Source organism: Lactuca virosa, chromosome 9, assembly GCF_052849685.1.
Source record: "Lactuca virosa cultivar CGN04683 chromosome 9, Lactuca_virosa_CGN04683_v6, whole genome shotgun sequence".
In the NCBI taxonomy this organism is placed as follows: domain Eukaryota; kingdom Viridiplantae; phylum Streptophyta; class Magnoliopsida; order Asterales; family Asteraceae; genus Lactuca; species Lactuca virosa.
This window is the reverse complement of record NC_136434.1, coordinates 79,025,151-79,052,349: the sequence shown is the minus strand read 5'-3', so window position 1 is coordinate 79,052,349 and position 27,199 is coordinate 79,025,151. Positions and strand designations below refer to the sequence as shown.

The 27,199-nt window shown below is 35.2% G+C and overlaps 4 protein-coding genes and 1 long non-coding RNA gene across 5 annotated transcripts; 2 read left to right on the top strand and 3 right to left on the bottom strand.

Annotated features, from left to right (window-relative positions):
* Positions 1-4,774: 4,774 nt before the first annotated feature.
* LOC145138439 (uncharacterized) lies at positions 4,775-5,898 on the top strand. Its single transcript, XR_013721528.1, has 2 exons — positions 4,775-5,344; positions 5,820-5,898. It is a non-coding gene; the product is annotated as an uncharacterized LOC145138439 (long non-coding RNA).
* Positions 5,899-12,679: 6,781 nt separating this feature from the next.
* LOC145135548 (WD repeat protein) lies at positions 12,680-14,084 on the bottom strand. Its single transcript, XM_079069808.1, has 2 exons — positions 13,571-14,084; positions 12,680-13,070 (listed from the first exon to the last, which is right to left on the bottom strand). Exons 1-2 carry the CDS (start codon positions 13,946-13,948, stop codon positions 12,849-12,851), a joined length of 600 nt encoding a protein of 199 aa, XP_078925934.1. The 5' UTR covers positions 13,949-14,084; the 3' UTR covers positions 12,680-12,848.
* Positions 14,085-17,507: 3,423 nt separating this feature from the next.
* On the bottom strand, positions 17,508-18,168 carry LOC145139415 (uncharacterized). The gene is made up of 2 exons (XM_079073245.1): positions 18,060-18,168; positions 17,508-17,974 (listed from the first exon to the last, which is right to left on the bottom strand). Exons 1-2 carry the CDS (start codon positions 18,166-18,168, stop codon positions 17,508-17,510), a joined length of 576 nt encoding a protein of 191 aa, XP_078929371.1.
* Positions 18,169-23,165: 4,997 nt separating this feature from the next.
* Positions 23,166-25,021, top strand: CPB (Subunits of heterodimeric actin filament capping protein Capz superfamily). Its single transcript, XM_079074155.1, has 7 exons — positions 23,166-23,416; positions 23,780-23,850; positions 23,933-24,046; positions 24,176-24,261; positions 24,343-24,536; positions 24,635-24,730; positions 24,803-25,021. Exons 1-7 carry the CDS (start codon positions 23,288-23,290, stop codon positions 24,893-24,895), a joined length of 783 nt encoding a protein of 260 aa, XP_078930281.1. The 5' UTR covers positions 23,166-23,287; the 3' UTR covers positions 24,896-25,021.
* Positions 24,994-26,845, bottom strand: LOC145140767 (co-chaperone protein p23-1-like). Its single transcript, XM_079074156.1, has 5 exons — positions 26,666-26,845; positions 25,748-25,934; positions 25,498-25,657; positions 25,372-25,409; positions 24,994-25,288 (listed from the first exon to the last, which is right to left on the bottom strand). The coding sequence occupies exons 1-5, from the start codon at positions 26,668-26,670 to the stop codon at positions 25,136-25,138; spliced, it is 543 nt and encodes a 180-aa protein (XP_078930282.1). The 5' UTR covers positions 26,671-26,845; the 3' UTR covers positions 24,994-25,135.
* Positions 26,846-27,199: the final 354 nt, after the last annotated feature.

Below are 27,199 nucleotides of genomic sequence, written 5' to 3'. Positions count from 1 at the left end.
GCCAACGTGGATGTGATCGTCACCATGATAAGCTTCATATTGATCAAAGCTAGAAAGTTATGGAGTGACATGATGACTAGAACCAATGTCTGCTAGCCAAGAACCAGCTGTTTGTTATCGAAAATCTGCAAAATTTGCAGAAGGTTGTGATCTGGGGCGTATGGTAGTTGGGTCACGGTTTGGACATTGGGATGGAACGTGTCCAATACCGCACCTGTTGCAAGTTCCATATACTGTATTTTGATTTGACGCCCAAGTGAATTGAGATCTGGTGCTTCCTCCGTGTTGCCGATTGTTAGAGAAACCTCTCCCACGACCAGACATGTTGTTGAATTGGCGAGTGTTTCCTGATCGTTGTGTGTAATTAGCCTGTGCAGGGTGTGTATTGGCGAGTGGCTGAAGTTGGAATCCTAACTGTTGTGCAAGCTGTTGGACATCATGAAGGGTATCAGTGGGAATAGTTGTTCCTGATTGGGTAGATGTACGAGAAGTTGTAGTAGCCAAGAAAGCTTGAGCCGATGAGACTTTAGTGGGTAACTTTTTGATCATAAAATCATGATCAGCCAAAAGACCATGAAGTTCAGTAAAGGCATTAGGAGATTGTCATGCAAGAAGCGTGGATTTCAGGCCATTATATCCGTCCCTTAGACCAGAAATAACAAGCATGACAAGGTCTTTTTCTTTAATAGGTTCACCAATGTTGGCTAAAGCACTAGAATATTCTTGAGCACGAGTTAAATAGGCTGAGGAAGATTCATCACCTTTCATTGCAATTTTTAAAAGTTGTGTCTTTAGTGTGTATTCTCGTGAGGAGGTATGAGGGGCATAAGCACGCTCAAGAGACAACCAAAGATCATGTGATGTAGTGCCCTGAACATGTTGGAATGATGCTTCAGAGATTGTAGACAATATCAACATTCGGACATGGGCATCATTGTGTAACACCTAGTTTATTAAATAATTAAATAGATGAAATTTATGAACGAATGGTAGCCCTAAAATAAATAATTATATATCAAGGATGGTCTCGAATGGCTAATGGTTACAATTTTAGAAGTCGGGGGTTAAAAATATAATTTCCGGATTAGTTATAAAGTATTATGGAAGGCAGGGACTAAATGATAATTGTTGGGACTTCATTGAAAAGATTATGGAGGCTAAGGGGCTATTTGGTAAGTATTAGATTTAATTTGTAAATATTTCTGAGGGCAGGAGGTTGTTAGGTAAGTTTTGGTCTTAAACTGAAAAAGACTTGTAGAGGAGGGGCCAAACTTGGAAAAGGGGACACGAGTTTGGTATGGACGCGGAAGGAACGCGATGGCTTATTCCCTCCTGTATGAGATCGTCTGCTAACCATAAACCTAAAGGAGTTTCAGCCGCCGCCACCATCCTTAGAGCCCTCAGCCGCCGTTGCATCACAGGTCCGACGCCGCCGCTTCAAGGCCGTCGAACACCGCCAGCGCGACACCTACTGCCGGGGACATCATGGGCAGTCGGAAGAGCCGCCGAGACCCACGAACGAAACAGTGAACGCTGCTGCCTCCTTCCAGTAACGATGCAGCACGCCATTATTCTTCCCCCTTCGTTTTCCGTCTTCACGTCGATACGTTGCCGGAAAAATCTCGGTAAGTTCGTCTCGTGTGCGTTTTCTTTTGCTGCCGGACTTGGTCGCCATTTTTGTCAACCTCAGCGGCGTCAGCCACCAAATGGGTGGCTGAAAGTGGCCATTTCCATGTATTTTTTTTGTGTGATGTTGTTGGGACTTACGAAGGACGTTGGCTAGAAGTAAGGCGCACCACCATGGCAGCCAACCATGGTGGCTGCCGCCTCTATTTCGTTTCTACCACCATGTTGCCGCCTCCTTCCGCCACCAGCCATTGTGTAGGGTGGCTGTGTGTATGTGTACATTATGTGCGAAGTGGGATATGCGATTTTGCGTCAAGATTTCGAGCCACCACCGTTGAAAATGGTGGCCGCTGCCGCCGCCGTGAGCCGCCATTGACCACCACTACCCAAAGTGGTAGTGGGTGGTGCCCCACTAGCAAAACCCTAACGGACCTAGCAAAACCCTAATGGGCTTAAAGGTTAATTTTTGGCCTATTGGGCCATGATTGGGTGGAAACCCTAATTAGGGTCTAGAAAACCCTAATTGTGAGTATTTGGGCCTTAGACTTATTGGAACCACTCTTGGGCCATTGAGATTGGATTGTGTATTAAGCCCAATCACTTCATAGTACTTATCTAGTAGAGTAAAGGACTTAATAGATTAAGTCCTTAATGGGTTAAGTAAGAAACACTTAACCCTAATCATCATTTTATGTGAAACCCTAATTTCACTTGGGCTTTGTGTTGGGCCATCCAAGAACAAGCAAATGGACTAGAACAATTTAATGGGCTTTAGGGTAAGGCCCATAGGAAGGTTTGGGCCCAATTTGGAAAATTGGGCCATAGTTGGGCCATAGTTTGGGGCCTAGATGGTTGTATGATATTGGGCCCCTAGAATAAGACATGTTGGACTGGACTGAACAATTGGGCTTTAAGGGAAGTCCATGTAGAGGTTTGGGCCTAATATGAAAAATTGGGCCATATGTTGGGCTTTAAGCTATATTTGGAATTTTGGGCCTTTGGATTGGGCCTTGGGCTTGAATCAAGCCAAGTTACGGGTAAAGTAGTCTTTTACCCCCAAGCGTGGACTTATGACTATGAGTTGGAACCCAATCATTAATTGGGTGTTATTTTGATATTGACAGATCAGGAATCTGTCATCGAGCAGCTATGGTTCTGTCAGCGGGACTTCAGCAGTGTGAGGTGAGTCCTCTTCCAGTAGGAACGGGTCTAAGGCACCAAGGCCGACCCGTATATGAGATGTGATAATAGCTGAGTGTGGGCGGGGCCCGTATCTCATTATTATCTGAGTATAGATAACAGGCAGATTATTGGATTGCTATACTTGTTGTCTGTGTGATACATGTATGTGTTGTTGGGAATGTGAGTGTGGGCTGGGCCCGTATCTCATAGATGACTGATATGGTACAGATGTATATGCTTAGTGATACTTGTTGTTTATGTAGTACTTGTATGTACCTTTATGACTAGCTGAGTGTGGGCGAGGCCCGTATCTCATCATAGCCGAGTGTGGGCGAGGCCCGTATTTCGAAGTAGCTGAGCATGGGCGAGGCCCGTATCTCCTAGACAGTGGAGTGTGGGCGAGGCTCGTATCTCTTAGACGGTGGAGTGTGGGCGAGGCCCGTATCTCCTAGATAGCGGAGTGTGGGCGGGGCCTGTATCTTCCAGTTAGCGGAGTGTGGGCGAGGCCCGTATCTCCTAGTTGCATGTTATGTGTAGATGGTATGTGGTAGATTGGGGAGACTCACTAAGCTTCGTGCTTACAGTTTTCAGTTTTGGTTTTAGGTACTCAGTTTTCAAAAGAGGAGCTCGGGAAGACTGCAGTGCACACACCATTTGTTCAGCCTGGGATTGATTGAGACTCTGATATTTTCTCATTTGGTTTTGATACAGTATTTGATATGAGATTTTGAGATACATGACACTTGGTTTTTTTTTATTATGGATGATTATAGTTTTTGATAATGTGTTTCAAACGAAATTTTTGGTCTGTAATTTTGGGATGTTTCACATTGTTGACCCAAGCTGCATATTCTGGATTGGTTTGAGAAGTAACGGATACTTCTGATCCATCTTTGCCGGATGAAGTGGTTGAAACGATGCTGGCCTGAGGACATAGGGTTGTGCCGTCAACATAGCCAAATAGATCGTTTGTAATCAAGAACGGTTGTATCATTGTTTTCCAATACCCGTAGTTTGTAGGCGACTGAGTGAAGTCAAACTTGTGTGAGATGTTTTCTCAGTTGAAGTGAAAACAGTAATAGGTGTCATGTCTGACAATGAAAGCGAGAGAAGGTTGTTGTCGAATTGTTTGTAGATCGACAAGAAGGAGGATCGGCTGGGATGTGGCTGTCGTAATGTGTTTTTAAGGTTGGCTCTGATACCAAAATAGAATTGGTAATTATATTTGTTTGTATATTATGAAAGTCACGATTACAGGTAATATATATATATATATATATATATATATATATATATATATATATATATATATATATACATTGTTACACTTTAAACCCTATAGAATATAAATATATTTCTTGTCTAATAGTTCTTGAATTGATGTTAATGACTAAAAATATTATCAATGTAATTTTGTAGAATTTTGTCACACAATATTTTTATATAAAACACATAGTACCTAAGAATTTCCAATAAACCAAGGTACCATCAAAAACAACACATATCCGAGCGGTATGCTCATGAAACACCTTAGGCATTAAACGTGTAGTATGTGTATCTACTAGCATTGAAGTGGTTCGTATGTAATCTATATATTTGTCCATCCTAACTCTCTCATCGACAACTAAATCCTGATTTCAATAAACATTGTACAATTGTTGTAAGGGTAAAGGCATTGTTGACTTATTGTCATTGTGAGTATATATATATATATATATATATATATATATATATATATATATATATATATATATATATATATATATATATATATATATATATAAAAGTAGGTTCCTGTGAAAATCTAAATATGTTGTGAAAATGAAAAGAACCATTCAGGAGATTACACATGTATTTTTAGAATGATAAGCCATTTATAGTTAATTAAAAACGTATTTTAAATATTAAGGGTAATATAGTAATTAGTTAACGGGATGTTAAGTGCAGCGGTTGTAATTTTAGATATTTGGACGGTTTGCAATCCACACTATGTTTGTATTCTCTCTCCCTGACTACTCTTTGAAACGTAATCACTGCTTCCTCCTCTCCCAAACCCACCAGCAAGACCGGTGACTTCAACCTGCTTCGGTCACCATGCCCCATCGACATTACCACCACCTTAGACTCCGCTTTTACTCCTTTCGTCTTAAACCACCCAAAGTTGGGGTCTACTCGGTTGCTCCCCTTTTTCCACCGTGAATCACAATCTGTCAGCAAAACTCCCACCGTCGGTGTCCTTTCCACCATGACGAACCACCATAGTAGCAACATCGTACCAAGGAAATGCAACACCGAAACCCTTCCACCTTTTCTATGTCTTTGTTTGTGTAAAAACTACCGCATCACCACCATCAAGATCCTGCACGAGCAAGATTCAGGGTTTCGGTTTTAGATTAGTACCGAACTACAAAGAAAGCAAACAAGCATAAACAAAAATGGAGAAATCAAAGATCGGGAGAAGATTTGAAGGGAAAGTTGTGATTTCACGATTTTCCCTAATTTCATTTGAATCGAATATTGCATTTCACGATTTCAGGTGTGCTTTTGCCCTAATTTGTTTGAACGGCCTGTATCTTTCTTTATTTCGATTACTCCATTTTTTTTTCATAAAATGATATGGTTGCTTGAGGTTTTAATTTCAACCGGAGCACTGCCTCCTATGGGTTCATGACGATATGTCAACTATCCATTTGGATTTCTCTTAAGATTCGTTTAGGTGTAAAAAAGATTCAAATTGACGGAAAAATCAATAACATTTTTTAATTACTGGATTGAATAAGTTTTTTTTAATCGATGGGAATTCTTAAAATCCGGATTGACTATTGTAGAACAAGAGTTTGAGTTGTTTAATTTTCATCTTAATTCGTTTTCTTTTCTGCTCTTTTTAATTCTAGCTTTACAGAGTTTTTTATGGTTTAGTTGGCTATTGAATCCCATTCATTCCAGCCAATAAAAGTCGTAATAGATTGTGATTCTCAGTTCCTTTTTTGATATGTGGTTCTTTTGTTCAGGAGGAACTAACTCAAAAAAACTCTGTTGATTATGCATTGGATGACCTGAGTAAATCTATTAAATACGATTTGTACTGTGTGTTCTTGACTTCGCTTGTTTTGCTGCAATCATAATCAGTTTTTAGATGGTAAGAAGGTTTCGAGTAGGATAGAGCATACCCGGAACCTGAACCGGAACCGACGGTTCCTAGAATGTTGAAATCGGAACAGGTGTCAACAGTTACTAAAATATTGGAACCGAACCGGAACCGAAAAAACATTTCGATGATTCATTTTTACAATAATTTTGTTGATATTCACTAAAATTGTCATAAAAGTGAATTTTTTCTTGATTTCCTTAAAAATAAATCATGAAGATATTTTTTTCGGAATTTTTTCTTGTGAATCATCTAACTTTTGAATCATCTAATGATTCATTATGTTTATTTGTTATATATATATATATATATATTTTATAAAGCTAACATTTTTCCTTGAACCTTGCATTTGAAACTCTCATGCATTTTTTCTTTCACCACATTCATTTGAAACTCCCATGACTTTTCAATTTCTTTATAATAATAATTATAAGTTGGTTAATAAGGTTAAATAAATATCAAACCTAAAGTGTAATCATATATAAACTAAATTTCAATATTAAAATAACATCTTTACTTCTACTTATAAAGTTATGTTTTTTAACTTTTAACATATTATACTTAATTTATTAGTTTTAATATATTATTGGATGTAAACCATTATCATTTTAAAGATACAAGTTTGGAATAATTTGTATAAAATGCTTAAATTATTAATTTAAATATAACATTACAGGGTCAACTTAAATATAAATTTTAGTTTAACTTAAACAACCCAAAAAATATTTTGTAAATAGTTAAAAGTGATGAACTGTAGTGTCTTTCTAATAATGATTATAAGTTGATTAATAATGTTAAATTAATATATCAAACATAAAGTGTAATCATAACTAAACTAAATTTCAATTTTAAAATAATATATTTACTTCTACTTATAAAGTTACGTCTTTAACTTTTAATATATTATACTTAATTTATTAGATTTAAAATGTTGTTTTATGTAAACTATTATCAGTTTAAACCCACAACTTTTGAACAGTTTGGACAAAATACTTAAATTGTTAATTTAAATATATCATTACAGTGTCAACTTAAATATAAATTTCAGTTCCACTTAAAAAATCAAAGAATATTTTCTAAATAGTTAAAAATGATAAATTGTAGTGATAAATGCAAAAACTAAATTGTAATATCAATTTAACTAAATTATTTTCTAAAGATATTTTTATAATCGTTAAAAGTTTTCAAATAAGTAGCTTAAAATAACTTACAATAACAATAGTTAAAAATAACTCTATATAAATGATTATATTATTACCTTTAAAATCAAAAAACAATGTTTGATGTTTTAAATAATTATAATGATAGAAATTAAAACATTAAGCAAATAAATTTTTAAAAATTAATTAACAATAACAACAACTTTAAATAGCATTAAACCATATATTATATTCAATTTTATTCATATGTAACTCACGGGTACAAGTCATTTAAAAAAACATATATTTGTAAAGGCTTCAACTATATAGGTGTTTTTGCGCAACGCGCGGGCATTCGTCTAGTGTATATATATATATATATATATATATATATATATATATATATATATATATATATATATATATATATATATATATATATATATATATATATATATAGACACACACACATACAAACACATATTTCATAGGTGTCTTTTACGTAAAAAATTTTGTTTTTTTTTTGTATAAATATAATTTTATACAACAAACAAAACATATTCGATTTTTTTAAATGTAAAAAAAAATAATAAAAAAAACTTATATTAGGATGAAATTGGAACTAAAGTTTGAAATCTAAGCAAAAAGTATAAATTTTGGACCAAATTTGTAATAAAACATAATACCTGAACCAAAGATATAATTCTTGAAGGTAAGACGTCCTGTTGACCTGGTAAAAGGGTCAAACTTAGGCCTTATTTGGTAGCCTCTTAATTGGAAAATTAAGAGTTAGAGCACTGTCACACGCCCCTTCTCCCTCCCACTCTGTAACATCCCCCTCTAGCACACGCCCCTTCTCCCTCCCACTCTATAACATCCCCCTCTAGCACGTATCATAATATTGTTCACTTTGGGCTCCCAGCGTGAAAACTTCCCAGGGGGTCACCCACCCTGAATTGCTCTCGCCCGGGCACGCTTAACTGCAGAGTTCTTATGGGATCTGCTACCCTCGCGACTTTAAAACGTGTTGTGAAAAGGAAGGGATCCCCACCCCTTATAAGGAAATGTTTCGTTCTCCATCCAAGCCGATGTGGGATCAGGTGCAGCCCACCTTCACCCCCCATTATAGGGTTCGACGTCCCTGTCGAACACATCGACCCGTGTCCTATCTCTGATACCATTTGTAACATCCCCCTCTGGCACGTATCACAATATTGTCCGCTTTGGGCTCCCGCCACAAAAACTTCCCAGGGGGTCACCCATCCCTGAATTGCTCTCGCCTGGGCACACTTAACTGCAGAGTTCTTATGGGATATGCTGCCCTCACGGCTTTAAAACGCGTTGTGACAAGGAAGGTATTCATACCCCTTATAAGGAGTGCTTAGTTCTCCTTCCAAGCCGATGTGGGATCAGGTGCAACCCACCTTCACCCCTCATTATAGAGTTCGACGTCCCCGTCGAACACATCGACTTGTGCCCCAGCTCGTCCAACGATAAGACACTCGGCTCTTCCACTAAGCATTTTCGGAGATAACAAACCTGGAACACATCATTTATTCCCTCCGGTTCCGGTGGTAGCTTCAACCTGTAAGCCTGATCTCCGATCCTCTCCAACACAATGAGTGGACCAATGAAACGAGGTCCTAACTTACCCCGCTTCCCAAATCAAATGATAACCTTCCAAGGTGAGACTTTCAACATCACCTTTTCTCGCACCTCGAAGGTCTTCGGTCGATGCTTCTTGTCTGAATACTTCTTTTGTCTTTCTCAAGCCACTGCCAAGCGATCTCTAGCTATTTTCACCTTATCCTTTGTAATTTGAACGATCTCCGAGCTCGCGAATTGTTTCTCCCCGGGCTCAAGCCAACTCATAGGGTGCCATGTTAATGCTAGCATGGTAAGTGTTGTTGTAGGTAAACTCCACCAAAGGTAAGTATTTATCCAAACAACCACCATACCCAATCGCACATGCCCGCAACATATCTTCAAGCGTTTGGATGGTTCTCTCTCTTTGGCCATCCGTATGCGGATGATAGGCCGTGCTCAAATGAACTCTCGTGTCCAATCCCTCTTGGAGTTTATTCCAAAACTGCGAAGCAAAGCGGCTGTCACGGTCAGAAAAAATGGATAGTCAAGAAAAACAAGTAATATTATAACATAATTTATTTTAATCATATAGTTTTCAACTTAACTCAACCGATTATTACATATAATTTAATTCACCGTTTATTATACGTAATTTTTAATTCAACCGATTAACTACTTTGGGGTTCCTTAGGGACGGTCTACCCAACAACTTAATCTCGTTTACTATTCGTGTGCTCAGCCAGTTTAGTGCTCTAAGTGGCTCATGACTTCCACCCGAATACACCAACCCCAAGACTTCCACTTTCGCTACTCCGACCTGCAAAGTACAAGTACTTTACGGTATCGTTCAGGATTGGTACAAACAGTGTCAATTCTACTGATACACCTTTTGATTCCCACGTGATGTTTGATCCGACCATACCATAAAGCCAACACCACTCCAGTTCCCGTACACCGAGGTGCACACGAACCACGTGTCACACAACCATCTAGAAAGTTCGTGCAACTAACAACCGATAAGGCTTAAGCTCTTTCAACCTATTAGACTTGCAAGGTTCTACCCATGTCACCATTACACCCCGCAAAAGCATGCATACACCAAAATAATCATGTTGCTCATATAGCTTAGACGAGCAATTATCATGTAATGAAGTTCATTAAGATGTCACCATACTTTAGCATATAACTACCAATTCATGAAACATCATATCCACATGCAATTTACAATTATCATATAGCATGAATATCACCATATCAACTGATACCAAGGCACAACCATACACAAGATGCAAACAACATATTTTCAACAATTATCACAAACATATATAAGTCTAGCATGAATCCTAATTTAGGAAGCAGGGTAACTTAGGACCTTGTTTCATTGGTCCACTCATTGTAAGTGAAAGGTCCTGAATCTTCTTCTATTGAAGCTCATCTTCACATAGAAACAACAACGGCTGGTAATGGCACAAAAATCCCCGATTGCTCTACCTTTACAAAATTGCAATTACAGCACCTATGGTGGAGGCTAATACATAAACGGAAGAAGAAAACCACCTTTTATGGAGATTAGAGAAGGGAGTTGCAGAAGGGTACCCTTTGAAACACAAATGCAAATGGAAATGCAATTGTTGAGATTGATTATTTTTATTTGACAAGCAAATGCAATTGTTAGGATTGAATGTTTTATTTGAAAAGTCCAAATGCAAATGTAATCTTTGTTTATTTTCATTATTTCCTGTTTAACTTCTTATGTTTGCGGATAAAGTTGTTGTAACATATGGAGCAATCTTGGTGTTTCTTTTTTGTGCAAGAAAATGTTGGTTGCTATTATTGAGAATCCTTGGTAAAGTTGGTTGCTATTATGTGGATTCAGTTATTTTATAAAACAAAAATGTTGAATTCAACAAAAATAGTAAATAAGGGTAAAATGGTCATTTTTACCATTCAGCACAATAATTCAGATGCTCCAACCAAACAACATCTTAAAATTTAGATCTTAAAAATTCAGACCCTCTTAAAAATTCAGATCCTGTCAAACAGTCCCTTAATACAATTTTCGGTTTTTGACACTTCATTGAAAAAAAAACATATAAAAACTAAATTGATTATAAGAACTTTTATAACGTCTTCCCCTTTTTTTTAAACTAAATAGAATTTTTGCTCTTGCATCTCAAGGTGCAAATAGTTAATTACAATATTCTATTCAAATAGCTTATCATTTGTTTGTGGAATTGGTAGAAACCTTGAAAGAAACATGACAAAATTGCAAGAATGGTCTCTGTAGTTAGGTCGAAATTGCCACTTTGGGCCAAACAGGTTTGGACTAGCACTAATGGTCCAAATGTTTTCATTTTCTTGCCACTTTGGTCCAATTTACTTTAAACTTTTTTGTAATGACGATTTTGCCCTTGGTTTTTGCTTTTTCATTTTTATTTATTTATTTATATAGTTTAATATTTAAAAGAAAAACAAAAAAAATACCTCTCTCTCTCTCTCTTAACAAAAAAACAGTTGACCCGATCATTTCTCACCATCTCTTCCTCCGACGAAGAAAGGAGGCTGCCGACCACCACCTTCACAGCCCCTCCCCGCCTCCCTCCGGTCGTGTAGCACCACCAAACACCCATCCCTTCACCCACTGTTCCGTTGTTCTCGGCTCCGACAAATTGACTATCCCAGCTCCGACAAATCGACTTAGCCACCAAGAAATGAAAACCCAAGCCGCCAATAAACCCTAACTTCAGAGTTTGCAGCGGCTCAACCATCGTCTTCGTCGAGTTGCTAGGGTTTGCAGCGGCAGGGAAGGGCTTCAAAGACGAAGATTGGAAAGGCATCAAAACCCCCCAAGGGTTTTCAACGTCGTTGTGTTCGTTGTAATAGTGTAGATCAGCGTCGTCCTACCAGATCTGCAACATTGTCGGATCCGTGGTTGTTTGAAGGTGAAGATCCGTTGAACACCCTATCTTACCAGATCTCCACCTCGAGCGTAGGAAGCCACCGCAGACAACTACTACGTCGTCGCTGCCTTGCTCTCACCTTCACCAGTTTAGGGTTTGCAAACCCTAGCTCCGTCTGACCCCTTTCATTAAAAACCTAGCTTCGTTTGGAGAAGCTCCAACGGTCGTATCGTCGCCCGTCATCGCTGGAGATATATGTTCTTCGTAGTTCATTCGTTATATCGTCGCCGCCACCCTTCTTTTGTTTTCAGATCAACAAACACTTTTGATACATTTTGACTGGTAGTGGTGGTTGTAGCCTTCTCAGTCTAGATCTGTAGCTTGATCCGACTTTCATATGATCTAGGGTGTTAGTGGAGGTGCTCACAGGTGTTGTTGTCGACGTTGATCAATGGTGGTGGTGGAGTTGATCGGTGGTCATGGGTGTGGCGGCGATGACCGGTGGTTTTGGAGGATTCTAGCAAAAAGATGTGAGGAATATAGGTAGGAGAGAGAGATAGAGAGAGAGAGGTATTTTCTTTTTTTGTTTTTCTTTTAAATATTAAACTATATAAATAAATAAATAAATAACTGAAAAAACAAAACCAAGGGCAAAATCGTCATTAAAAAAAGTTTAAAATAAATTGGACCAAAGTGGCAAGAAAATGAAAATCTTTGGACCATAAGTGCTAGTCCAAACCTGTTTGGCCCAAAGTGGCAATTTCGACCTAACCACAGGGACCATTCTTGCAATTTTGTCAAGAAACATTATTATGATTCTATGCAAGCCTTTTTTAGTAATAAGAAAAAACACTTGTCTAAAGTTGTTCAAAAACGCAAGGGATCAAAGTCAACAGAACACAAGAAAAGCTATATATTAATAATCCGATCAAATCCATTCAAATTTTTCTTTGATCACATAATCCTTTTCTACATTATATCTTTTTCATGTAAAGATTTTCTTTGATCATTTTAATACAACAATGGCTTTCAAATGTTTTCTTAGAAGTTAAGAGTCGAGCAAATGTTAAGAAATTAGTAGAAAGTAGAGAAAGGTATAATACGATCAGAGACATTTATAGATAAAACATAATAGCATCCAAAAAAATATTGGTACAAAAATCATGATCAAAACATGGATTCTTTAAAGCAGAGCAGCAAAACCACAAAATTTATGAGAGAAGTATCTTATGAAATGTGTGATTTGAATGAAGAAAGCAGAAAATGTTAAGCGCGTTTTGTGAAGAAATTTCTGGTTCTTTTCCTCAAACGTGTGAAAACAATCACAACACATGCGAGAACCCATGGAGGGAAGTTGAAGTTGAAGTTGATTCCTGCAAACTTCAACTTTTTAACCCATTCAGGTGTCTCCTTCATCACCAAAATTATCATTGCAGTTAATATTGCAACCCCTACTAGGATCCTGGTGATTGGCTTTATTAACGAGTCCTGAAATAAGTAAATCATAGTCATTATAATCTACAAAATAAGTAATCTACACACGATGATAAATAATAACACCATTACTTCACCAAGTGTTATAAAATGGCGTTTAGAATCAAATTGATACCAAGAACAAATAATTAACAAGTATAGGATCAAAACCCCCTTCATGCCTCTAATTTACCTTCTTGTGATGCCCTAATTTTCTTCTAAATCACACTAAAGTCTACAGGCAAACATCTATCCCTATCACCTGTTTTGAAGCCAATGATGTTATGATATTCTAAGGTCGTAGAATCAGTTTTAAGGTCAAATTTAAGATTTTGTTGGAATATAGTACCAAAATTGGGTTTGATAACAACAGTATTTCGTCTCACAATTCCGAAATTATACGTTTGGAAGAAGCATAAATTAGAAAATTCAGCAGCAAGATGTATTAGAACTTAGTGATACAGTGAACATCGATAACTGAGGGTAAAACAGAGGGGAAAAGAAGTATCGAGTACCTTGGGCTCTCCGTCAATGAAAATTACGGATCCATCCTTGTACGGTAGCATAGATCGACCGTTTCTAGCGTTAAACCGGATCGGAACACCCCTACCGGATTGTGTATTATACGCATACACCGATTTAAATCCATACTTGTCTAATATATCTCCAACTTCGAGCTGATCTTGATCCCATCCACCTAAACTCGATTTAAAGACATCGATCGGACCCTCTCCGCGCCGGAAAAGATGTACCTCCACCTCAGGGACCTTAGTCCTTACCGATTTAGAACGCGGCTTTGACTCTGAACTATTTAACAGCGGACGTGATTCTTCTTCCGTGATGGTGGCGGTTGCGGTCTTCGGCGTGTCATCGGCATCTTCAATTTCCACCATTGTTGTGGTTGTGCCTTGGGCAGGCAAGCGAGGAGGACTAAAGAAGCAGTAATTGAGGAATGATTATGTACAGTAAAAAGAACCCCTAGGAGGTAGCCGCTTTCGTCACGTGAGGATCACACTCCACAAATCTTCAAAAATCTCCAAAATGGGAGCACCCGTAAGTTTGGCTAAGAATTTATTATCTATTTTAAATAGGTATAAATTAAAATAAGTGTTTTAAAACTTTTTAAAAATAGTTTATAGCATTATGATTTATGAATCAAATCATTTTTGATAACTTACTTATCAAAACTCTTTATGAATTATAATCGTATCAAAGCCTTTTCTGGTCATTTTGTTAAACAATAAAAAGTGTTTATCAACTTACAACGTTTTAACATCGTATAAGCTAATCCAAACATTCTTTCTAAAACTCTGTTTTGATATCACTATAAGCTAATAAGCTAATAAGTTAAAAATCACTTATCATTTCAAATAAGCTCTCCCAAACACCCCTAATTATGTATAGTACATAGGGTTTTCTTTGATATATTTTTTAATTGGTGTGCTAAGAAGAAACGTATAACTTGTAAGTTTCAAAGCAGTGTCTCGTAAGCTTCAAAGTAGTCTCTTGACTTGTAAGCTTCAAATCATTTGATATCATAATTAGAAGCATCTAATTTGGCCTTATAACCTCTAATATGCTTCTGATTGGGTCTGGTAAAAAGTTGGATATGGCTCAGTCAGTCAGACATTTACTCAATCAACAAGTAGCAAACAACCCTTAAACATGGTTCTAACCAGTTAAATCTTAGTCGTCGAGTTACCAACCGTAGCCGTCAATATAATATGTTACTGGTCATTCGTAGCCGCTTTTCACTGAGGAACACATGGTTACGAAGTTTGGTACCCGGACATTAATCTCGCAAAGAATATGGTATTCCATTCACAAATGACGCATATCCAAATGAGAAACCATTTTATCAGATAAGTGATTTGCGAAGGTATGCTCAAAATAATGAAAATCCTTGGTGCAAAGAATCCATGAAGATATGCTCACCAAGGTAGTGAATTTAGAGAAGTTAAAGTTATGTATGGCTTCATGTGGAATTCTCTAATTTAAAGTAAAAGACTCAAAAATAAGTTTCAGACTATAGAGTAAATGAAACATCCAAATTTTCAAAGGCAAATTTATCTTTTTAAAACATAATAAAAACCATCTCAAGTTTCAAACCTAATAAAAGATAGTTAACATATAAGTTCAAATCCCAAAACCAGATATCAGAGTAATAAACACAAAATCATAAAATGTGGAATCTCCAATGGATGCGATACAATCAAGTCACGCCCTTCCCTTTACTGCCAGAAGTACCTAAAACATTTAAACTTAAAACTGTAAGAACAAAGCTTAGCGAGTTTCCCAATATATCAGATACCATAACGAGCCTCGACCAACAAACATGTAAACAACCCTCGCCCAACAAACATATAAGCGGGTCTTGCCTAACAATATATATAAATGGGCCTCGCCTAACAAAATATAAACTTTCATGCAAGAGTCACAAAGAAAACGAGTATACAATGACACCTAGTGTCCTAGAGTATAGTAAGAAGACTCACCCGAATACAACAAGCAAAATTTTAACAACACTATTGATGTGAGCTAGATGAACTTCTCCCTCTCCGAACACCTACATCCCATACCAATAACTCTACTTAGATTATTTCCTGATAATATGTATATTGTACTTTATTTATACTTTTACTTCCAGAATCCTTCTTGTACTATTATGTTGTACACACACCTTTTATTCACATTTTCTCCATATTTTATTCATCATTTGTGCAAATATTAGGGTATGTATGATTCCAAACATATTCTTAGGTTTACACACACTAAACACACACATAACCCTAAATTGTGGACTTACTTCTTCTTTTAAACACATACACACCCAACCAAACTTGTAATACATGATGTGATTTATGTATTAACAACAAAACCTAGTTCAAAATTAGATTTCATAAACCAAAATCATTCAAAAAGTGTAGCTTTTCGGCTTCTATGGGACAAAACTCAAGTAAAATGTGTTTTTTCTTGGTTCAAGACTTCAACACAAGACTAAAGAAGTTAAGGATGACAATAACTAGTCCTAGCAACCTTCAATAAGGTCTAAAACAGATCCATAAGCTCAGAAAAAGAACCAAAATCATACATTTTAGGAAAATCCTGAAATATGAGTTCACATGGAGATTTTAATATATTTTCAGGTGATATTCTTTATTCTAGTTGTCAAAACTAGATCTCAGATGTTAAAGGTACTATAATGCAACTTTAACAGTATCTAATAAGGTCCATAACTCAACATACTCGACATAAACATTTTAGAATAGGGGAATCCCGCAACTTTGCGTTTTCCGACAGTTTTGGGGCTGCCGGAGGCAACTCGGCCTCCACATTGGCGGGGAAAGGAGGATAGACAAACTATGAGTTAGGGAATGTCAATTCATACCTGTGGTGGTCAGAGACTCGGAGAAACAAGATTAGAAGTCTCTTTAAAAAGTAAATAAAAAAACCTAACCGATAGCTTCTTTTTTCTACATTGTTTCTCTCGATTATATGGCTCAAACGAGAGCGGAAAATGCATCATAATAGCCAAGGGTCGAGTACAAAAAGGGTAGGGATCAAATGTCTTTACAAAAATCAGGTTTTTGCCGGTCTAAATTGAGGAAGAAGATGCGATCTACATCTAGGGCGCTGGGAGGAAAAAGACAACAACAAGAATCCGATTAAATATTTATGATCCAAGTAATTGGTATAATATTGACAATAAATTATAGGAATTTTTAGTTGAACAGGACCAACTAGAGATTTAAATCTTGTGTTTCCTAACGATTGTTTATCTAGACATTTTTTTTATAGTGCTTATACTAGAAATCGAAGTAATGGTGAAACAACTAAGATCGTAAATGGTTAATTTATTCTAAACAAGTAAATAAAGTTTATTGTTTTTGTTGTAAATTGTTTAAACCTATTAATAATAATAAATCAAATTTCATTGGCAAATAATATATTTAATAATTGGAAACACCTTTTCGAAAGACTTTATGAATATAAAAATAGTGCTCAACATATTTTATGTTTGCGATTTTGGAACGACTTAAGAGTAAGATTGGGTAAGAATGAAACTATTGATAAGAACTTACAACAAAAATATATAATAGAAAAAAAACATTGGAGACAAGTTTGAATAAGAGAAGGCCCCGTTTGATAATTGTTGACTGAGAAAGTGCTGACTGGGAAAGGTCTGTTTGGGTAAGAAATCCTGACTGAGTAAGAAATCTTGTTGTTTGATTGTACATCTGACTGAATGTGCTGAGTGATGAAAAATGACTATTTTACCCTTCTGTTATATATAGTGATGGATTAAGTTGCTGAATAATTATAAAAACATACATATTGTCATACAAAATGTAAATTACACACAAATAAAAAATGTCATACAAAATGTAAATTAAACATAAATCATTTAATATCCAAATAAAAACATAATGAAATTCAAAATAACATAATAATTTAACGTAAAGTAGGTGAAAGTAGTTGATTTGCAATCTGATCACGGAAAACACGCATATATTCAACGGCTTCTGGACCCCATTCTATGCCTTGTATGTTTTCTCTATCAATTCCCCCACTTTGGACGTCAGGAGTAACCGTAGTGTCCTCCTCAAAATTTCTAAACAAGTCATCTTCTATATTGTATTTCCTTATAAAATTATGGACCGCGACACAAACAATGACTATGTCTCTTTGCACTATAAAAGGATAAAGAGCCATTTGTTTTAAGATTGGGAATCTCGCCTTCAAAACACCATAAGCACGCTCAATAACATTTCTAAGTTGTGCATGAGCATAATTGAACCTTTCTTCTCTAGTTAAAGGTCTGCCTCTTCGAAAATCGGCTAAGCAATACCTAGTATTGCGGTATGGAGCCATAAACCCACGAGTGTTTGTATATGCGGCATCACAAAGGTAATATTTATCTGCAAATGAATGTGACACATATTATATAATGACACATATTATATAAAGAAGATAGATAATAAAAATTATATAAAGATTACAAACCTGGTGGAGGAAATGGAAATCCAGAAGTCGAATTGAATGCAACTTCTTTCAAAACTCTTGAATCATGTGCTATACTCTCCCATCCAGCCCAAACAAAGGTGAATATCATATCAAAATCACAAATTCCTATTACATTTTGAAAACATTCTCCTTTTCCTCTTCCTCTATAACGAGTGCACCTATTGCTCCGGAAAAAATATTTTTTAACCGTCTATGTAGTTCCGAGTTATGTCTTGTTGGATTAGGAGTTGTTGGTACTATAATTTCTTTTGCAAAACACATCATTGATGTTAGGACCTCATGAAAACATTGATGAATCGTTTGTGTGGAGTGTTGAAATCTTCCCTTAACCGCGCGAAAACGTTCATTATGTCCTATAACATGTAAGAATATAGCCATCTTCTCTTCAATGTTTATTGTCCTACTAGCTTGCAACCAATTTTTTTGGGTAAAGTGGTTGCATAATAAAGCAAATGCCTCTTGTGTAAGACGCATCATATCGAAACATTGTGTAGGGTCTCCATACATCAAATCTTGCGTATACGCATACCCGCTTGAATTGTTATCTCTAATTCTATGAATTCTGATTAGCCTGCGTCGGTTTGACCTCAACCAATAAAACACAAGTAAAAGAAAGCCGGTTGAGGTCGACCCTTCAAATAGTTGGGTGCAAAGACCAGGAAACAACAGGGGTTTAGTTTTCAATGACAACACGAACTTGTTCAGTTGTTTACAATTTTTATAAATATTAGTATTTTTTATAAAAATAATTATAATAGTATTTGTTATAAAAATATTACCTTCCCCTCTTCCTTCCATTGTTCATCGGTCAGGTTAAATTTATTTTTTATAGGGTCATATATATTGCCGGTTTTGTTTTTCAGTTTCACCCAAGCAACATACTTTGATTTGTAGTAGTCAAAGTGGTTTCTCATTTGCTTCTGATCAACCTCTTTACCGTGTTCGTTCATCAATTTTTCGCGTACTATCTTCCATGAACTAGCCTTAAGCCCAGAACCCTCACGACCATTAGTGGTTAATTCATGAATACATGCATCAAGAAAAGTTTTGTCCTCACTTTCGTTCCAAACCAACATCCTAAAACATAAATAACAAGCTAACATAAATATCTAAACATAAAACAATTTTCTACCAATGAGATCAACATAATCCTAAATAGTAATAGCTAAATCAAAGTCAACAATTTTCTACCAATTACATAGCTTATACATAGAAAAAAATTCTGATTTCATAGCTTATACATATACAATTTGAGATTTCATAACATTAGACAATAACATCATACAAAAAAAAATCTGATTTCATAGCTTATACAAGCAAAAAAAATCAGATTTAATAGCTTATACAAAGAAAAAAAATCTGATTTCATAATCTATTACATACATTACACACAATTTCAGATTTCAGAGATTATTCATACACAATTTCAGTTTTCATAACATTACAACAAAAAGGATTCAGATTATGTATGGGAAAAGGGGAAAGATTCTTAATGAAAGTTTGACATATTACATAACATACCAAGCATAGTGGTTTTTTTATTTGAATATTTGAAGCACATATACACATATAGGGACGATTCATGATAAGGGGCTGTAACCTAACATTAATTCAATTAAAGCATTACCATTCTAGTATTTAGAGGGGACCGACCCATTAATTCAATTAGCAACAGTAAGGGGCTCAATCATCGGCCAAGAAGATGGAGTTTTGACTAAATAAAGTCAAAATCGAACTTCGATTTGAACAGAGGAGGGAAACAACGTATCTGTGTGGACGGACGTAAGGGGAAGTATAGATCGGTGATTGGGATGGCGATCTTGCAAGCTGCCGACAAGAACCTGGAAGATGTCGTTGCCGTTTTTCTTTTAGGTCACGATAGGGAAGAATAGATCGGGGGTAGTGAGGTCTTTTTTGCCAGTCAGATGGGTCTTGGAAGCTGACCAACTCAGCCAATTCAGCCAGACATGCTGACCGAATCAGCCCACATCAAACAGATTCCTGTCTGACCGAGTCAGCTGAAATCGTTGACTCAGACCGGTCAGACGAGTTTCAAACAGTCCCTAAGTGTTGTCGTGAATTATTTATCCAAATACAATTTGGCTTTTTGGGGGTCTAACGAGAAGTTTAATCAAGACAATAATAGTAATTTTTTAGGAGTATATTTGCTAAATCAAAAAGTAAAGCATAAAGGTTAGTTAGTGCCATAGAAAGTTATGAATTTCTACTTGGAATAGTCATTTGGTATGACATTTTATTTGTTATTAATATGGAAAGTAAAAAGTTTCAAACCAAATCTATGTGTATTGATGTCATCATTAATCAATTAAAAGCAAGTGATATCCAGCCTAGCTAGGTTGATGAGTTTTATACACATGTAGGGCATGAGGTTGGGAGTTCGATTCCTTTAAATTACCTTTTGTGATACCACACGTGGAGAATTTTTCCTTGGAAATCCCTATGAGGATTGAGTTTGCCCTATAAAGGAGCTTGAACGCGGGATACTCACTGAAATATTGTAAGTAGACTTCTAGTTAAAACGTTTGTCGTTTCAAAAAAAAAAATCAATTAAAAAGTATAATGTCGTTTTTTGAGAAATATAGAAATGAAAGATTTGCCCTTAGTTTAGATAATGAAACCATAACAATTGATATGGATGTCGAACCTACATTTTCAAGAAGACGTTAAATTACTAGAAAGAGACAATTAGATGAAAATAATAATACACAAGAATTACAGGTATCTGAAGAATCATTTAGAATTGAATATTTTGTGGTTGTTGTTGATGTGACAATTGTTTCATTAAAGAGTATCTTTGAGCAATTAGCGGTTTTTGAAAATATTTTTGGATTTATATGATTCAAAAAAGTTAAAGCCATTGGAGACATTGAACTTAAAAAAAGTTGTACTCATTTCACAAAACAGTTTTCTCATAATAACTTGTGTGATGTAGATTCAAACTATTTGGTTTCTGAACTTAAAATATTGCAAATGACTTTGTCAAACGTTTTATGTCCACTGTTGAAATTCTAGAGTTTGTTAAAATTAAAGATTATTATCCAAATGTTTTCATTGCATATCGAATATTATTAATTATGAATGTTACTATAGCATCAATGGGAAGAAATTTTTCAAATTAAAGTTATTGAAAAGCTATTTGAGATTTCTATGTCACAAGAAAGATTGAATTGTTTGACTATGTTATGCATCAAAAAAGACATGTTGGACAAAATTGACCTTGATACTATTTATGATAACTTTGCTTCTAAAAAAAGCTTGTAAATGTAAATTTTTGTAATTTTTCTTTGTTATGTGTATGTAATAGGGTTCAAAGCATGTTATAACCTTTTTATTTTGTTGCATTGTATTAATAATTTTAGGTTGTTTGACTTATTTGTTTTGTCCCGAAGCTTTTTTCCTTTTTATATGTGTTGAGTCCCCAGCTTGCAATTGTAATTTTTTTTTCTGATTAATAAAATTTTGCGAGGTGCTACCGTCATTTACCAAAAAAAAATATTATATCTATATATCTATCGTGCAAGGCCCCATTTATTATTTTGCTTCGGACCTCAAATCGTTTTGGGACAGCCCTGAGGTCTATCAATGCAACTATTCTTAGATTTTAGAGATAGTTCGAACATTCGAGATCCTCATATTCCAAGTACGAAGGTGTTAGATTTATACACTTATGTGCCATTTATATATGTTTGTATAGCATAAGGGCACTTCTGTAAGATGTAACTCTATATATTCCTATCATTAATCATTATGCAACAAAAGTGGAAAATCTTCAAATATTTTAAAATCATAAACCAAACTTACAATTTTTTATAAAACATACGAACAGTTTATGTTATTTATTTTATATAAGTAAATTGAAACTAAACGTGAAAATTAAACGGTACTACAAAATTGGCGAAGAAGTGTTTTTGGATCCTTTTTTGTTTAGCAAGACTAAAGTGGAATCATAGAACATGTTTGGTTGACAATTTCATGTGTTGGCTATAATTGCAATTTCGAATTTATGCTACTTTTTCCCAAAATAATTGATAGCACATGATTAATGTAATAGAACTTTAATAATTTGTCAGAAGAAAAAAGTTAACACTAGTAAAATGATCCGAATAGAGTTTATAATTTACTAAATACACAAAATTAGAACTATTATATATAGACTTCAAGTCGACGGGAATGCACAATTTTATACTCTGTTCAACTATTTTAATTTAATGGGGAAACATGAACATACGAGAGAAGAGTTTTAAAGTATATTTTGCAAGTATATAATAATAATTAAAAAAAAACCCTATGTAAAGTCAATTATATTTTATGCAACTGTATTAGTTGAAAATAGTATGAACAAAATAAAAATTAGATTGAAGGTTGGATCTCTTTGAAAGCAAGCAAGCAATCAACATCATCATGTAGTGGGTTTGGTTTCCAATCATCACCAAACACCATACACTAAATTCTCTATGACACATGATACATATAGAAGAAGTAACAAACACTAGCATTCAACAACTTCATAAATTTTCTTATAAACTGGACACTATACTTTTCATAGAATACCAAAAGGACACTACTATATGATGGAAAAAAGAATTGTTAAAAACAAGTTTTCTTCGCATAGAAACCATATTGTATATTGAATATAGCTAATCTAGAGACTACAATCCTATCATTGTGTGTTTTTTCGGCCATTACAAATTCACGATGAAAACATTTGAAAAATCTATTTAAAAAAAAAAAAAAAAAGTGTATCAAGTCTCAACAATTATTTCTGTAATTTTTAATAATGTATTCAAACTTAGATTAGATGCTTTTTATTGAATCTTATAACAAAAATGATAAATATATGCGGAGTTATATATTATATAACCAAATTTGTAATAAAAATATTTTATTTTCGAAAAAGAAAAATATATATATATATATATATATATATATATATATATATATATATATATATATATATATATATATATATATATATATATTAAAGGAGTAAAAAGTGAAGGAGGAGTAGCCAGGGACCATTTGATAATTTACAAATAAGTACCCAATTAAAAATTCAAATGATAGCCAGATTATACACACCAACCTATTTTTATTCTTTGTCCTGATCCTACCCTGTCCTGAGAGGGAAAGTTTGAGTTTTAGATCAAAACGATTAATTTTGTTGAGTTGAGTTGTCCTCGGTTCTAATGGAAGCAGCAATGGGATTGATGAGAAGGATGCCTCCAAAACACACAGAGACGGCTCTCACCGCCCTCCTCAGCCTCTTGCCCGGCCACTCCTCCGATCTACTCTCTCAAGTTGATCAGCCTCTTAAGGTTTGGTTTGTTGACAAATTCATTTAAACCCTAACTTTCTGTGTTCATTCCATTGATGATCTGTCCCGATCTCCGGTGGATTTGCATGCGTAAATCTGCTATTCTGTGTTTTTTCATTCTTTTAAGTTATAGCATTTTGGGTGGGTTAGATTAGAGTTGGTGGCGCCCCGCCCGAGTTGTTCGCGTTGACTTCTTTATAGAGAGGATAATAAACAGTGCAATTACAGAGACTAAATAGAACACTTGCCGATGTGCACCCAATCTCATTTTTAACATAATAATTAAACTAATATAAGAATGTTCATGGATGATGGATGTATGTAGTCAATCAATCTCAATCGGTCTTGTTACTATGCAAAACAGGTCCTACGTGATGGGGAAAATGAGAAAGAGTTCATCTTATGCGAGTACAACAGAGATGCTGATTCTTACAGGTATCCTATTCCTCATCAATCATCATATTTTGTTTGCTACTCCCTTTTGAGTTTTGAATCTCACATCTTATTAACTATGCAGGTCACCTTGGTCAAACAAATACCATCCTTCATTGGAAGACGGGATGCTTCCATCTGCTGAATTGAGGAAACTTGAAATCGAAGCAAATGACATTTTTACTATATATCGTGACCAGTGAGGTCCTTTACTCTACTCACTACTCACTACTCACTACTCACCTCACCTTTTTAAAAATCTAATCCCTTAAATCATTGTTTATTCCTTTTACCCAACTTTACATATTTGTGTCTAATCTATTGTCAGGTATTACGAAGGTGGTATTTCATCAGTCTATTTGTGGGAAGAAGATGACAAACAAGGCTTTGTCGCATGCTTTTTAATTAAAAAAGGTTCCAAATTTTGTTCAAATTAATTACTCCATCTTTCATCTCACATGAACTATTATGCAAAATTTGTTACTACCTACTCAGATGGATCAAAAGATGCACATGGTAAAAGAGGGTATCTGAACGAAGGTGGTTGGGAAGCTATACATGTTATCCAGGTGGGCCCAGAACAGGAAGGAAATGCTAACTACTGTTTAACAAGTACCATAATGCTCTCACTCACTACAAATAGTGATGAATCTGGAACATTCAATTTGTCAGGATCAATAAGGAGACAGGTAATATTGTTATTATAGGTTAAAAAATAAAGTAAATTGTCTATATTGGTAAAATGCGTGAAGTATGTTCTTATTTCTTTTAATCTTTTGTTGAATAGATGAAAGCAGACCTTCCTGTTGAAGATGGTCATCTATGCAATATGGGTAAGATGATAGAAGAGTTGGAAGGAAAGCTCAGGAATCAACTTGACCAGGTAAAATTCCAATTTTGCCCATCAATTAAACCCAACCATGGTTCATGATACTAATCATGATGACAATTTCAGGTGTATTTTGGGAAAACAAAGGAGATGGTATGCACTTTGCGCCCTTCTCCTGACCTACCATCCATGGCACTACCAGAGAATATAAAGCCATGAAAAGTTAATGTAGATTCTGTTTGAGATGTTTAAATTGTTACTTTCTGGTTGTTCTTCATTTAAACATTTTGTTTGGATTTTTTTTTCATCATTGCAAGTAGTAAAAGATTGTACAATCTTCATTTATGTTTCAAGGTAATTTGCTAGATAGAGTGAGTGAATAACACTACTAGAAGTAATGCATCAAATTTAAACCAAAACAGTTGGATTAAAATGCTAACCAAATCCTATGATAATAGCTCAAGCTGTTGCCTCAACTCCATTGCTAACAGGTAGTGCAGTTGCAGTTTCCATCTTCTTCTCAATTGCTTCTTCTTCTTCTTCCTTGTTGATTTCTTCTTCTGTGTCACTATCATCTTCATCAAACTCTCCACCACCTCCCATGTTAAGTTTCTGCATCACAAATGATATAATCATCAAAATGTTAAGACTCTTGAAAGAAATTGAAATGAATCAGTTGTTTTTGGTATACTTACGGAGAAATCAATGTCACCAAAGTCCATATCACCTCCAACTGTATATATAATCAAAGACAACATTAGAATATTTGGAATTTAGTTAGAGAAATGAAAAATAACACAAAATAGAAAGTTATGACTAACCCTTATCCTCCTGTTCATCTTCATCTAGCCATTTGTCCCAATCACATTTCACAAACATTGGAGTTTTTCCCTCTTCCTTCAAAAGCCTGTTCCACCATTTGCTTTCTTCCTTCTTTATAAGGTAAACAATAGTTCTTGGTCCAACGCTTGCCTTGCTTTTCTGTAATTTTATTCGATTAATTATCATTTTGCTTTTGGTTTAAACAGATAAAACATGTAATTTGTAAAAGTAAAACACTTATTCACTTACATCCACGTCCACCTTGTCATGAAGGTTGATGTCAATTTCATAAGGTAAATTCTCAGCTCCAGCAGTTGCAGAGAAGTAGAATTTACCCTCAGGCTCCAACTTAAGCTTCACATTTTTGGCATCAGGCAGGTCAATGGTGATGAAAAGCACATCAGCCCTCTGGGCCCACTTCAAGGTAGGATGTCGGCTAATAAACACATAGAAACAGAACCAGATTATAAAGGCTAATAACTTACAAATTACCATTTTTTTTTTTTTTTTTTGTAAACGAGCTTGCATGGATTACAACTATGAACACTGCAGATCCGATCAGAACAAAAGAACACAAGTTGTAATGGTACTAAGACCCTAAAATTGGAGACATATATTATTACTTCTCCAAAATTATCAATAGAGCTACGAAAATCGTAATCGGAAGCAAACATGAGTGGCTTAGCGATTGGAACAGAATAACACATACGAAGTTAACAATAGAACTTTAAAATCACACCAGAATTATAAACTGCTACTATATCTTTAATAACAGAATTAAAAAAATCCGTTACTATAAACAAGCGTGCATGTATGATCATGACTGGTCGAATTCCTCCAGTCCGTTAGTTACGAATAATATCATGAAAAACCGTAACATACACACATCAATTTATCGACGGATCTACGTAGATTGCTGAACCAAACTAAATTTGAAAAAAAAAATCACCGAAAAATCGTCAATCCATAACAACCTGCTCAATTTACACTAATGTGCGATCGCTTGATGAATCGAATCATCAAATTCAGAGTAATTCTACAGTTTCGTTTCACTTAATGCGGAGAGAAGAAATCAATTCTAACGAAATTTATTCATCAAATCGAGTGCATCATTTAGCAGTTTATAGTAATTTAAAAAGGAAAACAGAAAGCGGACAGAATTCATACCTCATTTTGATTGATTTTCGCGGTTCCTAACTGTAACGATAATCCTTTACAAGCAATCGTTGATCTGCACTTGGCGATTAGATATGGAAACTGCAAATGATTCACTCGAGTATTTATAGCTAGGGTGCGGATAGAATAAGGCCGTGGCATCTAGATGCTTCCGACTCTCTAACCGAAAACTTGATCACTTTTGTTACAAAAATATAGATATAAACTTTTTAGCAGCCGTAAAATATCTTTTTATTATATTATTATTATACAATGCTTATATTTATGCCTCATTCATTTATACTTTTCATTTATGTGTTTCATATCATATTTATTAACTTAATTTTTTAGATATATACCAATGATTTATTATTTTTATCAAATCTCATTACTATAGAAGACTCCCTCTATAGTTGTAACTTGATATCAATATTAAATATTGATGAAATCTCGATAGGTGTCGTTACTGATGAATTTTATACAACAATTTTAAAAAAATATGATAACATTTTAAAATTGAATCAAATGAGAATCGAGTCTAGATTA